Source organism: Caretta caretta, chromosome 12, assembly GCF_965140235.1.
Source record: "Caretta caretta isolate rCarCar2 chromosome 12, rCarCar1.hap1, whole genome shotgun sequence".
Taxonomy (NCBI): domain Eukaryota; kingdom Metazoa; phylum Chordata; order Testudines; family Cheloniidae; genus Caretta; species Caretta caretta.
The window spans coordinates 43,902,524-43,917,371 of record NC_134217.1 but is presented as its reverse complement, the minus strand read 5'-3'; the positions used below and the strand labels follow the sequence as shown (position 1 = coordinate 43,917,371).

The 14,848-nt window shown below is 47.0% G+C and overlaps 2 protein-coding genes across 6 annotated transcripts in view; both read right to left on the bottom strand.

Annotated features, from left to right (window-relative positions):
* The window catches only part of TAT (tyrosine aminotransferase), a 72,092-nt gene that overhangs the window by 39,560 nt on the left and 17,684 nt on the right, over nucleotides 1-14,848 (bottom strand). The window lies entirely within an intron of this gene.
* The window catches only part of PHLPP2 (PH domain and leucine rich repeat protein phosphatase 2), a 145,645-nt gene continuing 131,976 nt past the window's right edge, over nucleotides 1,180-14,848 (bottom strand). For all 5 annotated transcript variants that reach the window (XM_048816964.2, XM_048816965.2, XM_075118525.1 and 2 more), the window contains one exon: nucleotides 1,180-7,214. In XM_048816964.2, coding sequence (XP_048672921.2) covers nucleotides 6,075-7,214 — 1,140 coding nt within the window. In that variant the 3' untranslated portion in view covers nucleotides 1,180-6,074. The remainder of the gene's footprint in view (nucleotides 7,215-14,848) is intronic.

The window sequence follows — 14,848 nt, the reverse complement described above, 5'->3', positions numbered from 1 at the left end:
AGAAAAGGAGTACTTGTGGCACCTTAGAGACTAACCAATTTATCTGAGCATAAGCTTTCGTGGGCTACAGCTCACTTCATCGGATGCATAGAGTGGAAAGCTTATGCTCAAATAAATTTGTTAGTCTGTAAGGTGCCACAAGTACTCCTTTTAACCTCTAGTGTTTCTCTTATTTAATTGGCACCAGTCTACTCTAAAGCATCACATGAGATCACAAAGCGGGGGGGGGGGGGGGAGCCAGAGATATGGCAGTAAAAGAAAAAGATTCATAAAAGCCAATTATCAGCTGAAGTATACCTGGTTTTGCTTGGTAGTGCCCTCTTTTGGTACCTGTCACTCATCCGCTAGGTAAGTGGGAGGGGAAACAGTATTTATTTAGCAAATCCTTCTTTCAACTCGCAAGGCAAGAGGTGAATTATCTGCCCTCCATTAGCCCAAAAATACAGGGAGAGGAAAATTCTATTCCTGCAACCTGCATAACCCTTAGCAGCCAAATCGGTAGTGTTACCCAGTGTATTCGCTGTGAAGTTCACGCTTATGCTCAAATAAATTTGTTAGTCTCTAAGGTGCCACAAGTCCTCCTTTTCTTTTTGCGAATACAGACTAACACGGCTGCTACTCTGAAACATGTCTAGGCACAGTGGCTTGTGTCAGTCCTAGCCACAGGCTAATGATTCTCCACTTACTATCTGCTGCAGATACCTCTGGAGAGCTGCACAACAAAGTACTTTTGAGGCAAAGCTACAGAACTCCTCTTCACATGAAGAAATTCCACCTTGAAGATTCTTTACAAGTACTTTATAAGGAGGAGGCCCTATTGGGTGGGAGTAGCCCACTCAGCCAGATGACTGAGTCCGTGTCTACGCTACCACTTATGTCAGCAAAACTTACGTTGCTCAAGGGTGATAAAAAAACCCAACAGCCCCCCGAGCAGTATAAGTTCTGCCGGCATAAGTACTAGGGTACACAGTGTTATGTCGGTATAGGGTGTCTACACGAGAGATCTTATAGCAGTGCAACTGCATTGGTACAGCTGTGCCGCTGTAAGGTCACTAGTGTAAACATGGCCTGAGACCGTCCTGGATAAAGCTGGTCACAACTGTGCTCACATCATGGCATGATTGTGGCACTATGCAAGTTCTCTCCAGTGCATTAACATAAACAGAATATACGCCTAGATGAAAGTAAAAATCTTTATTGCTATGTCCGCTGAAAAGTTGATCAAAAATATTCTTCCTTTCTGAACTGTTCTGTATATCTTAGTAAAGAATCAATGGAATCACATTTTCACCCCAAGGCTCTTCCTCCTTTTGCTGTCACATACAGTGGGTGCAGTGCTGAAGGTGCATTCAGTATAACAATCTACTTCCACACACAATGAAAGAGGGGCATTGTTATAGCTGCATGCTAGAGTAAGGTACATAAAATAGTATATGCTTCATTTTAAAACAAAGGCATGGAAAATCGTTTTGCTGCAATTTCTCTTTAACATGCTCTAGCTCATGTGACAAGTTAAAAAAGTTAACACATTTCAAAAATATCAAAAATACACAAGTCTGAAGATTGCAATAGAACAGCGGACAATGATTGCACAAAAACTATGACGTGAACCCACTGCCTTAACGCCCTTTGGCATAAAACCTACATCCTTCAGGAGAGGTGGAGAAACTCCTGGGTTACGAGGACCATAGATGTGGCTGTATGTTATGTAAACTAGAGAAAGGGTGGTAGATCTTAAGAGCAACCTATCCCCATGACAGAGAGAGTATCCTGAAGTGCTTGTCACTTTCTGGAATGAAATTAACCCTCGCCCCACAGTTTAGGAGTCAGCAGTTTCCATCAGGCAGCCTCAGCCTCATCTGCTCTAGGCAGCTGGGAGCAATTCGGAGGCTGCTAACTGGCCAAGATTTCTTATCCTCAATACTTTTTGCCTTGGAATTAGTTTGCTCTTATATCAGATATTTTGTTCATTAGTTCCTTCTACTGGGACCTTATTGAACAAGTAAAGCAGATAAGTTAGTGCCTTAGGAGTATCTGCTGCTGTTGAAAGTGCACACCAAGAAGGAGAGAAATACTTGAGACTTGACAGATGGAATAATACTAACCGGCAAACTGCAGCCCCTCACTGGGAAAACGACAGCTCCAACTTCTCTTCCATGGACAGTCTCTTTATTACACAGATGCTCTAGGTCAGTGGTTCTCAACCTTTTCCATATTTTTATCACTAGAGGAAGGGGAGAGTGGCCACAACCCCCAGGTCAAGATTCCACTGCTGCAAGCCTGCAGAGATGACAGCAACTGTGCAACGGCCTGAGATCATCATCAGGAAAAAGAAGAGGCTATGGAGAACTCTGGTCAGATAGAAATTGAAATAAGCATGGGAAACTCCTCTTTCTTTGTACTTCACCTCACCCTCAGCTGAGAACCCATCACTAGGGCTGCCCCCACCAGCCCAGCCTGTCCCCACCTGGGTGACAGGGTTCCTAGGAGCTTGAAAATATAAGAAAACAAGAAGTAAGTTGGGAAAGACAAGGAAGAAGCTTGCTGCCCCATGGAAAGCAGGAAATCAAGAGGCCAGGAAGAGGGGGAAGCTCAGACTGTGCAGCCTGGAGTGAAACACTCTTCTCATAAGACGTGCATTAGAGCAATGTATCAGAGCAAGAGGAAGCCCTCTGTTCTGATTGGCGTCTATGATAACATGCCATGTTGTGCAAGGACTCCACCACTAACCAATGAGTGTACAGGAGTTGGAGGGAGGGAGCTGGTCACATTAAAACCTCTTTCTGCTCCAAATACATAGGATTAGAGAAAATCCTAAGTGATGATCACTGTACACAATTAGCCTTTACTTCAGCAGCTCCACCCAATGGAGGCTCTGTATCTATACACTCCACCTGAACTGTCTGTTTTGCTTTTACCTGCACTTTTTCCACTGAGCCATACAGAGCTGATAAAATCAGTCCTCTCAATGACAGCTGCAACACTCCCTCACAGCCCAGGTTAGTTGGAGCCCAGATATCATGTTCAGAATCTAATTACTAGTCGGAGACACATGCTGGATTTTCCACATCAGTGCAAGGATTCCAGTACAGAACCTTATTTGTAATAGCACATACTAGTGTACTAGTGCAAGGGTTCGATTCACATTCTTACTCAGGAAGAGGGGCACATTTCCATGTCAGTGCATTAGTCCAAGACTGTATAAGAGGCTGTACTGCAGCTCTTCTGTAGTGCTTCTGAGACTACTGGGCTAGCTCAGGAGTTTGTTAAAATTATCAGCAGTGAAAGAATTAAAGGGGACCTGCAATTTTTGCTTCTTTTAAGGAAGAGAACCTGAAAGGTTTTTTTGTTTTGTTTTTTAAATAATTTTTTTGGTCTTCCTCTTTTCACTGTAGACTCCTTGGATAACTCAGAGACAGTGTGGGAGCGCTCTTGTCCCTTAATTCTCTCTAGGTTGATAGAACTAGCAGAGGTTTCGAATCTTTAACAAAAAGGTTTTCTCCCAACTTCTAAGTTAAAATAGGTGTTAACAAAACTCAAAGGGTGAGACCATCCTATGGGAAAGAGGCGATTTTCTATGACATTAGCTAACGTGGTAATTAAACATGATGAAATCCTAGGGCTTGTACGCCCTAGTACTTATGTTAGTATGACTTATGTCACTCAGGGGTGTGAAAAAGCCACCCCCCCGAGCGATGTAAGTTGCACCGACCTAAGCGCCAGTGCGGACAGTGCTGTGTTGGCGGATTTATTATGCCGACAGCAGAGCTCTCTTCCATCGGCATTGAGTGTCTCTGGTAGCTGCACTATGGTACCGACTCTAGTGCGGAATAGCCCCTTATGTGGATCAGGCAGTTCTTTCCACGCACGTTAGCAGGGCTAGGATGTTGGCTACCATGTAGTAAAAAGACATATTTTTCCCCTAGTGAAGACAAAGCCAAGGAGTTTTACGTTCTGAATAATAGCTACTTCCCCGCTATCACGTTTTCTCACAGGATCTATGATGTCAGAATCCCACTAGTTCTCTAATTGTACATTGAGTATTCCAGGTCAGACAAGACCTGACTTTCTGATATAAAAGAGAAGCAAAAACCAAACACACCAGACAAAATAATACTCACCCCAAAAGCCCAGAACTCTTTTGGAAAAACCTTTCAGACTTTCTTCCTAGACATAATAAATAAGTAAAATAACACTAGCACTAGTCCCAAATAATGTCATAATGAGGCTATCAGTGTTGTCATACCACTGAGGGTATGTCTACACTGCAATTAAACACTTGGGGCTGGCCTGTATAGAGCTGACTCAGGCTTATAGGGCTCGGGGCTGTTTAATTGCAGTGTACATGTTTGCGCTCGGGCAGGATCCCAGGCTCTGGGAGCCTCCCTCCTTGTGGGGTCCCCAAGCCTGAATGTCTACACTGCAAATAAATAGCTCTGGAGCCCAAACCAGCTGACACAGGCCAGCTACAGATGTTTAATTGTAGTGTAGACATACCCTGAAATTACTGAGGCAGCTCCCACCTCAGAGCTATTGTTCCCAACTCCTGGGCTGCAGACTCAGGAAGATGATCTGCCTGGATCACAGATGGAAGGTTGTCTTTGCAACCCTTTTGTAAAGATGAATGCTTAAATCCTGGAAAAACAGCCAGAAAAGTGCTAGCAGGGCACCACGCTGCATACTGGCCCATCCAGGCCCTGAAGGTGGAAACTGGAACACATTTGCTGACTGGATGCTGGGCAGCTCACTGCTACTCTCCAGAGTTGTTCTAAAATCCTTTTTTCCAAAAGTTCCATTTTCCATCTTGAGTTTAGAACTAAGCAGAAACCACACAGCTTCATCTTGTTCACTTCCTGGTCTGAGCACTTGCAGCTGGAGCATGGGCAGTCCTGGACACTGATTCTGCTTTCTGCTTCTGCAGAGACAGGCAAGGGCGCTTTTGCTGCTGCAGTGTAAGAGGTTCATATTTCGCCATGTGTATTAGAGGGAGTGCTTGTGAAATGAACCATCTTGGCACATGCAGAGCACTCTAGGCTGCTCATTAGCCTTTACTGCTACAAACAAAACACCCCGATGGACAAGATGAAGTCCCCCCGCTCACACTTCTTAGCTTCTGCCAGCTGAGGGCACCACAAAGAGCACAGACTCTGTGCTTTGCAGGGGATTCTGACTTCATCCCATGTCTGGCGGATATGGAAGGTTCTGCCTTGAAGTGCACACCAGGGGGGTGGCCAACCCCCTATCCCCTATGGTTGTACACACTAGCCCCATCCCTACCCACGATCATATTTGTTATGGGGACAGCCAAACCCCTCCTGCAACTCCTCCATGCCTCATGGTCATATCTGTCATTGGGGCACCCAGCCCTCATGTCCCGCTTGTACCCTTCAGGTTGGCAGGAAGCCCCTAGATAACCTCATAACAAGTGGTGACAGAACTACCTCAGCTCCCCCAGGGCCCCTGGGGTACCTATCAGGAGGGCACCAATTCCCATTCGGAGGAATCCCCCCGTCATATCCATTGTGAGGTTACGGAAGCCCCTCTCCCTACATAGTAAAGTGCTGGGCAGATGGGGAGCAAAATGGCTCGAGTGCAGTCAATGAAAGTGCTTGCGATGCATATAAGAATCAATTCTCTGACTGGTTCTGTGTCTCTAGTAAGCTTCATTGTGACCAGCTGTATTCTCTGAATAGTGAAGCCAAGTGACCAGTCCCATCATGATGGCTGAATCAGATACTTCACAGAACTCTGGATGCTGTGCATAACAACAGCTGCCTCCTCAGCTCCTACACAGAAACCAGCCCACTGCCTGGCAAATCCTCAGGAGGGCAAGGGTTAATGGCAGGTGGTGGGACCACACATAGGGAAGTCTGCCTTCTCAAATGCCAGACAATCCCCAGCATGGAGCTTGGCTGCTGGCCTGAGTACCCTGGGCTCACAGAACAGCAGGGATGCTGCCTCAAGAAGCTGGCAGCCCTGAGTTTAAAGCTCCAGGCTCATCCTCCACTCCAATAAGGAGGGAGCTGATGTCTGTTCCTTTCCTTGCAGATGCCAACTCCTCTGCCCCGATGGGGTTACAAAGCTGTGTCAAACTCATCTGGAGGAGCCACTGCAGCCTTCTCATTGGGCTCCTGCTCCGCACCACTCCCATGGTGCTGCTTAATTTGTTCCTTCACTTCCTCTTCCAGGTCAGGAGGCACAACAAATTGATCCTCTGGCTCCAGCTGGGTGGGAGCAGCAAAATAACCTGTTTTCTTCTTCGGTACCTCTGTGGCTACCTCAATAAGGTTGAGGCTCTCTTCCAGGGGCACTATGGAGCCATTGGAAAGCTTCTTCCCATAGAGACAGCATGTAGAAGGAGACTTCTGCAACTCGCACCTCTCCTTGGTTCCTGCCAGGAGGATGTTGCTGTTCACACTGTTCTGTCTCTGAATCCTGAAGAAGAACCCCCCAGAGTCATCCTCTGAGCCAGCAGCAGGAGATCCCTCCTCAGCACCAGGAGGCCGAGGCTCCAGGCTTTTTCCTTTACAGCAGTGGATGTCCACTTCCACCTCCACTTTGCTGCCATTGGTCATCACACCCTCCACAGGCTGCTCATCGTCGCTGTCCAGACCATTGTCAGAATGATTACTAGAGAACGTGGCACAGGAAGGTTGGCGCTGAAAAATGCTGGATGGGGGCACAGGATGGAGGCTGCAGCGTCGCTCGGGTCGAGGCACCAACCCTGCATCCAGACCAGCTCCACTGTGTTCATCTGACGCAGTGGAGCCCACCTCACTGCTAGCTTCTGAGGCTGACAGCTCACTGCTGAACTCTGAGGCAATTCCACTACCTGAGGAAGGCGTTGTTGGTTTGGCAGTGGAAATAATGCCCCCAGGGCCCGGCAAGGTGAGGCCGTGCATCTCACATGTGCAGCTGTCCTCACCAATGTTCAAACACACCACCATTGCTCCCACATTGTCTTGGCAGCCATAGCTTTGGGCTAAAGTGCAGACCTTCTTTGCAGCAGCTAGTGGGTCATGCAGGTGGCGTACAGCCGTGACAGCCTCTGTATAAGAGAGGTGTTCCCAGAGGGCTTTATTCCCCAGTAGGAGCAGCTCATCCTGCACAGTCAGGGGAATGGAGTAGACGTGAGGCTTGGGCAGGATCCAAGGATGTAAGTACGTGCAGCCTAGCATCCGAGTACAGCAGGTTACACCATTAACCTTGTTGTCCTGCAGTCAAAGAGAAGGCAAAGTCTGAGCATTTAGCATACAAAGACCATTCTGAGCACATTCTCTCTCTGCCTATACACTGGCCTAGAGCCCTCAAGGAGGTGGACATGTCTTCTCTCTCACAATGCGATTAGTCCATTACTAGACAGAAATGGTAGAACTATCAATAATAAAGCAGAAAAGGCAGAATTGTTCAATAAATATTTCTATTCTATATTTAGGAAAATGCCAGATGATGTAGTCATATATGATGATGATATACTTCCAATTCCAGCATAACTAAGGAGGATGTTAAACACCCAGCAAGCTATTATAGTTAGACATTTTTAAGTCAGCAGATCTGGATAACTTGCATTCAAGAGTTTTAAAAGAGCTGGCCAAGGAGCTTTGTGGCACATTGGGGAAGTTTCAGAGGACTGGAAGAAAGCTAATCTTGTGCCAATAGTTAAAAAGCATAAAAGGGATTACCTGGGTAATTATAGGCCTGTCAGTCTGCCGTCAGTCTCAGGCAAAATAACAGAATGGCTGCAAGGAAACTTGTTTAATAAAGAACTAAAGGAGGGTAATAAAGTTAATGCCAATCAACACAGGTTTATGGAAAATAGATGATGTCAAATTAACAATCTCTTTTTTTAATGAGATTAAAGTTTGGTTGATAAAAGCAATAGCGTAGATGTGGGGACCAGTCTACAAAAACATTTAGTTTATGGCAAACTGGGGTGTGAATCTACCCCATGGTAGCCTGCCACACGCTCACTGTCTGTGTGCCCTTTGCTGATGCGCATTAAATCTAGTTCTCTTTGAAAAAGGACTAGATCAAAGCACATTAATGAACTGTTATTGTGCATCACCACGGTGCACAGGGACAGTTAGAGTGCAGCAAGCTAGTGCAGGGGTAGTTTAACACCACTTTTTCACAGAAGCTGGGTACTTACTTATGCAGTACCTGTAATTTTTAAGATGTATTGTGCACATATACATTCCACTGCAAATGTACGTGTCCCAATGCACTTGAGCTGGAGACTTTTGCCAGCAGTAGCACTAGGTGGTGCATGTGCTCCCGTTCTGCTCAGGTTCCCAGATGAAACCATAAAAGGGGCACATCCACCACCTCCCTCTCCGTTCCTTCACACTGCTGTATGTAATGTCCGAAGTGAGGGGTACTAGAACAATTTTTATAGTGGGGGTGCTGAGAGCCATTGAACCAAACTGTAAACCCTGTATATAATGGAAATCATTTCAAACCAAGGGGTATGGCAGCACCCCCAGCACCCCGTAGTTCGACACCTATGTGTGAAGTAGACGGGAAAGTGGGAGAGTCATGGAACATATATCTGCACAACATATGTCAAAGAAGAGGAAGTTACTCACCTTGTGCAGTAACAACGGTTCTTCAAGACTTGTGTCCCTATGGGTGCTCCCCTGTAGGTGTGTGTGCACCCCCATGCTGTTGATTGGAGAATTTCAATAGCAATCTGTCCCGCCTGTGCAGCTCCCTGCCTACCACAAGGCTAGCTAGCGTGCAGAGGCATTTCTCCCTCAGTTCCTTCTCTACCCCAGAGTCAACCAGTGGAAACTCCAAAGTAGAGGGGAGGAGGGAGGTTTGTGGAGCACCCATAGGGACACACATCTTGAAGAACCATCGTTATTGCACAAAGTAACTTCCTCTTCTTCTTCTTCAAGTAGTGTTGCTATGGATGCTCCACTGTAGGTGACTCCTGAGCAGTACACACTGTTGGAACCTGGGACTTCGGAGTCTGATACAAATGATGGTACAGAAGCCCCGAATTGGGCATCTGAAGCTGAATCACTCAGAATGGCATAGTGTTCTGCAAAGGTATGTGCAGAGGCCCATGTAGCTGCTCTGCATATCTCTGATATGGTGATACCTTTAGAGAAGGCGATTGATGAGGAGACCACCCTTGTGGAATGCGTGCGTATTGAAGATGGGGGTGTTACCGCCTGTAATTGGTAGCAGAGTTTATTACAGCCAGAGACCTTCTTGGATAGTCTCTGAGCTGAGATTGCCGCATTCTTTGACCTAACCGCAACTGAAAGGAAGAGCCTCAGAGATTTTCGGAAGGCCTTTATATTGTGTAAGTAGAAGGCCAAAGCTCTGTCACATTGAGTGTATGCAGGATGGCCTCTCTATTGTCCGTATGAGGCTTTTGGATAGAATGTTGGGAGTTGAATGAGTTCATTCATGTGAAATGCAGAAGTTACTTTGGGAGTGAACTTCGCGTGTGGTCTGAGTGTGACCTTATCCGGGAAGAACACTGTAAACAGGAGGTGTGCCATCAAAACTGCTATCTCCCCCATCCTTCATGGAAAGGTGAGTTAATGAACAAGTGGCCATGGGTTTGAATGGCGGTCTAGTCAGTTCCTTTAGTGCTAGTTTGAGATCCCATTGAGGAGTAGGGGTCCTGGATTGTGGGAAGAGGTTTGCTATACCTTTTAGAAACCTCTTATTAATCGGCTGAGAGAAGATTGAGTAGCCTTCTACCCTGCTGGTGGAAGGCTGCAATTGTTGCCAAGTGAACATTCAGCGAGCTAATAGAGAGACCCGATTTCTTTAAGGGTAACAGAGAATCCAGGATGACCCGCAAGGTGGCTGAATTAGGGGTGACATCCTTGGATTGGCACCATATCCAGAATCCCTTCCATTTCTGCAGGTAGATGCGACAAGTAGCACCCTTCCTACTGTGGATTAGTACCTCCTGTGCCTCCTCTGAGCAGGATGTCTCTATGTGCTGGAACCATGAAGGAGCCATGCTTTGAGATGTAGGACACATGGACTGGGATGAAGGGTGCAACCCTCATTCTGTGACAGACTACAGGGAATGATCGGTAGGGTCATCGGTGGACACAACACCAGCTGGGACAGGGAAGGGTATCATGTCTGTCTGGGCCAGGTGGGGGCAATCTGAATGTTTGCTTTTTCCTTTTTTATCTTCAATAGCACCTTTAGCAATAGAGGGAATGGAGGAAATTCCTAAAGAAGGCACTTGTTTCAAGGGATGAGGAGAGCGTCTCCCTTGGAGCGTCGTCTGATCCCTGCTCTGGAGCAGTAAGGCAGACATTTCTTGTTCTGGTAGATAGCGAACAAGTCTATCTGTGGCAACCCCCATTGCTGGAATATATCATGTAAAATGGTTGGCTCTACTTCCTATTCATGGTCACGCAGGAACTTGCAGTTGAGGCTGTCAGCTGTTGTGTTGTATATTCCTGGTAGGTAGGCTGCTGCTATTAGGATGTTGTGGGAGATGCACCAATTCCATAGCTTCAGAGCTTCTGTGCACAAAGAATGAGATCTGGTGCCTCCTTGATGGTTTATGTAGTACATACAGGCCACGTTGTCTGTTATGACCTTCATGTGCATGTTCTTCATCAGTGTGAGGAAGTGAGCACATGCATTTCAAATCGCTCTGAGCTCCAGCAGGTTGATGTGGAGACATATCTCTGACAGGAAGCATTTGCCATGAACAGTGCAACCACTGAGATGTGCTCCTGTCAGGGTTCCCTCCCCACTCTGAACTCTAGAGTATGAGAGACCCCCCTAAGCTTATTTCTACCAGCTTAGGTTAAAAACTCCCCAAGGCACAAATTCTCCCTTGTACCTTGGATTAGATAACACTGCTACCACCAAGTGATTTTGACAAACTCAGGGAAAGGACCACTTGGAGTTCCTACTGCCCCCTAATATCCCCCAAAGCCTCCACACCTCCTTTCCTGGGGAGGCTTGAGAATAAACAAGATGAACACAGACCAACCTTGGGTTTTTTTAGGACACTAAAAAAACCCCAATCAGATTCTAAAAGAAACAGAACTTTATTATAAAGAAAAAAGGTAAAAGAAACATGTCTGTAAAATTAGAATGGAAGATAATCTTACAGGGCAATCAGATTCAAAAACACAGAGGATTTCCCTCTGGGCCAAACTTTAAAGTTACAAAAAGAAAACCAGGAATACACCTTCCTCTCAGCACAGAGAAAATCACAAACCAAAACAAAAATAAGCTAACGCATTCCCTTGCTAGTACTTACTAATTCTAATTGAGTTGGATTGCTTGCTTCCTTGATCTGTGTCTGGCAAGTACACAGAACAGACAGACAAATCCTTCCCCTCCCCCCCATATTTGAAAGTATCTTGTCCCCTTATTGGTCCTTTTGGTCAGGTGCCAGCCAGGTTACCTGAGCTTCTTAACCCTTTACAGGTAAAAGGATTTTGTGCCTCTGGCCAGGAGGGATTTTATAGTACTGTATACAGGAAGGTTGTTACCCTTCCCTTTATATTTATGACAGCTCCCTAGCCTATGAGGGATGCATCAGTGGTCAGAAGAAGGGATGGGGAAAACTGACCGAATGGGATCCCCATGCGAACATTCATTGGGTCCTTCCACCAGTTCAAGGATTGCTTGACTATGATGGGCACTGACAGGAGCTTGATTATATTGTCTTTCTTTGGTCTGTATACCAAGCCCAACCATGCTTGGAGGCCTCTCATGCATAGTCTGGCATGAGCAATGATTGATGTGCCCATGGCCATGTGCCCCAGAAACTATCTGGCCAAGATTTGAGGGCTGGATTGTATTGTCTCTATCAAAGAGGAGAGACTGAGAAATCTGTGATATGGTAGGAGCGCCCTCGCCTGAATGGAGTCAAGGTCGGCTCCTATAAACACTAGATTTTGAACCAGTGTTATGGACAATTTTTGTTCGTTGATTTGTAGGCCCAGTCTCAGAAATAAGTCTTGTGTGGTCTGAATGACTCACTGGGCCTCTGCAAAGGACCGTGTCCTGAGAAGGCAATCGTCCAGGTATGGAAAAATCACGATACCCTGAGACCGTAGATGGGCTGCCACTACCGAAAGGACCTTGGATAACACACTGGGGGCCAATGAAAGGCTGAAAGGGAGTACTCTGTACTGGTAGCAGTCTTGACCTAGCGTGACCCTGAGGTAACTCCTGTGTTTTGCTATGATAGAGATGTGAAAATATGCATCTTGAAGATTGAGGGCCGAGAACAAGTCCCCTTTTTCTAGCGCTGGGATAATCGTTGACAGCATAACAATCTTGAATTTCTGCACCTTGACATACCTATTGAGTGCTTTGAGGTCCAGTATAGGTCTCCAACCTCCCTTTTTCTTTGGCATCAGGAAGTAACGAGAGTAGAAGCCTTTGTCCTTGAGATGTGTGGGTACCGGCTCTATAGCTCCTACGTTGAGGAGATGATTCACCTCTTGGTGTAGTGGACTCTCATGAGAAGGGTCCCTGAAGAGGGATGGGGAAGGATGTTTGGGAGAGGGAAGGGAGGAGAAGTGGATGTCATATCCACCCTGGACAATTTCCAGCACCCACTTGTTGGAGGTTATCTGTTCCCCGGTACTGCGGATAGGAGAAAGGCAGTCTCCAAAAGGAAATGTGGGGTTTCCCAAGGTGAGATTGTAAGGAGAATGTTCTATTGGCACCTCGACCAACCCATAAAAAGTGTCACTTCGAAGTTGAGGGCTGAGACAAGGGTGGCTGTGGCCCTGATTGTTTGTGCTTACAGAATTTCAATTTCTTTCTCTGTGGCTTGTACAATCTCTGCAATGAATATTGAGGCACATACTGCAATGATCTCAGCTTGACCTATGGTTGAGGACTGTATTTTCTTTTGTAAGCCAGCCTGTATATCCCCAAGGATCTCAGAGTCACTCGAGAATCCTTTACCATGTGGAAGGATGCATCTGCCTTCTCAGCGAATAGTTTTGTTCTCTTGAAGGGGAGGTTCTCTACTATTGTCTGGACCTCCTTCGGGAAGCTGGACAAATGGAGCCATGAGGCTCTCCTCATAGCCATAGCGGGGGAGATTGAATGCGCTGCTGTGTTGGCCGTGTCCAACGCGCACTGCAGAGACATTTTCGCCACTAGCTGGCCTTTGTTAATGACAGCCATGAATTGGTCTTTGTATGTATCTGGGAGCTGCTCAATAAAGGAGTTTAATTTTATATAGTTCTGATAACCATATTTGGCTAGTAAAGCCTGATAGTTTGGCTCCCCAAATCTGGAGGGTGGCTTTTCTGCCAAACAGGTCCAAGCACGTCCAGTCTTGGTCGTACAGGGTAGATTTAAACTGGTATTGGCAACCACTCGAATTGACCATGTCCACTATGATGGAATTTGGAGGCAGATGGGTGAATCACTCCTAGTAGGGTCTAAGAGCGCCTTGTTAACTGGGAAAGCTACCCTGGCAGAGGTGGAAGAATGTGAAAGATGTCCACCAGCTTGATGAGGTTCATACACCTCATATAGTTGCACTTGTAGGGCCTCAGCCACTCTTTGAGTTAGGTCCTGGAATGACACAGTCATCTGCCAGAGATGGCAGGGGAGGCATCACCAACTCGTCAGGTGAGGATGATGAAAGGTGGATTTGAGGAGCCTCTTGCTTTTCCGCCTCCGCTTCCCATTCTTCCTCCAAGAATTCTGGAGGGTCGGGTGCCCTTGACATTGTCGCTGAAGTGGGACTTCTCTGTGCCTGCTGGTAAATCACGCTAGGTGCCTGTTAGGCTTGTTGTCTCTGGGCCTAGCAGGGATCCCAGTGTGGCTACTGAGGGTAGGGAGCTGGTGGCTGGAATCATGGTTGCCCATACCAAGGAAGTTGAGGGCCAGGGGGGTACCTCTGGTGGGACTGGGGTCCGCGTGGTGACAATGGGTGAGAACCCAACTCCTCCGGCTAGCTATCTGACTCTGAATGGGAAAGTGGTGGTGCATGGCGTGGAGGTGCAGATGCCAATGCGTCCACTGCTCCTGGCTAGCTTGGTAATGAGGCTCTGATACTGAGAAGGGTGCATCGGATGCTGAGAGGTCTGATGCACACCTGTAGTCCACTGGTGCGGACAGTACTGGTATCAGTGCTGAAGGCAGCCAGTGCTGAGGAACTTGCACTGAGGGAGTTGGAGACATGGACCTGGTTGTATGGTCCGTCAGCGCCACGTGCACTGAGGTCGGCATCAGTACTTGTGATCTCAATGATGTAGCCTTCCCTGGCGTGGACTGTCTGTTTGTCACACCCTCGCAGTACCAGTATTTCTCTGCCCATGCCCATTGGGCCTCTGTCAACTTGGTACTATGTGTGCCCTGAGTACTGACTCTAGGCAGCTTTGATGCCATTGGTACTGAAGAGACTGATAAAGCTGGAGAACGTTTCTGTCTCGAATTGGGCTCACTACAGGGACTCACAGACCTCTTCTTATGGGTCTTTAGCGAGTGGCTCGATTCCTTAAAATCACCTGCCCTCAGCATAGAAGGTTGCGGTGATGTCTCACTCTGAGATTCTGGAGGCTGAAGGGCTGACATTATGAGCAGGAGTTTTAGGCCTAGTCTACACTAGGACTTGAGGTCGAATTTAGCAGCGTTAAATCGATTTAACCCTGCACCCGTCCACATGGCGAAGCCCTTTTTTTCGACTTAAAGGGCTCTTAAAATTCATTTCTTTACTCCACCCCCAACAAGGGGATTAGCGCTGAAATCGGCCTTGCTGGGTCGAATTTGGGGTAGTGTGGACGCAATTCGACGGTATTGGCCTCCGGGAGCTATCCCAGAGTACTCCATTGTGACCACTCTGGACAGCACTCTCAACTCAGATGCACTGGCC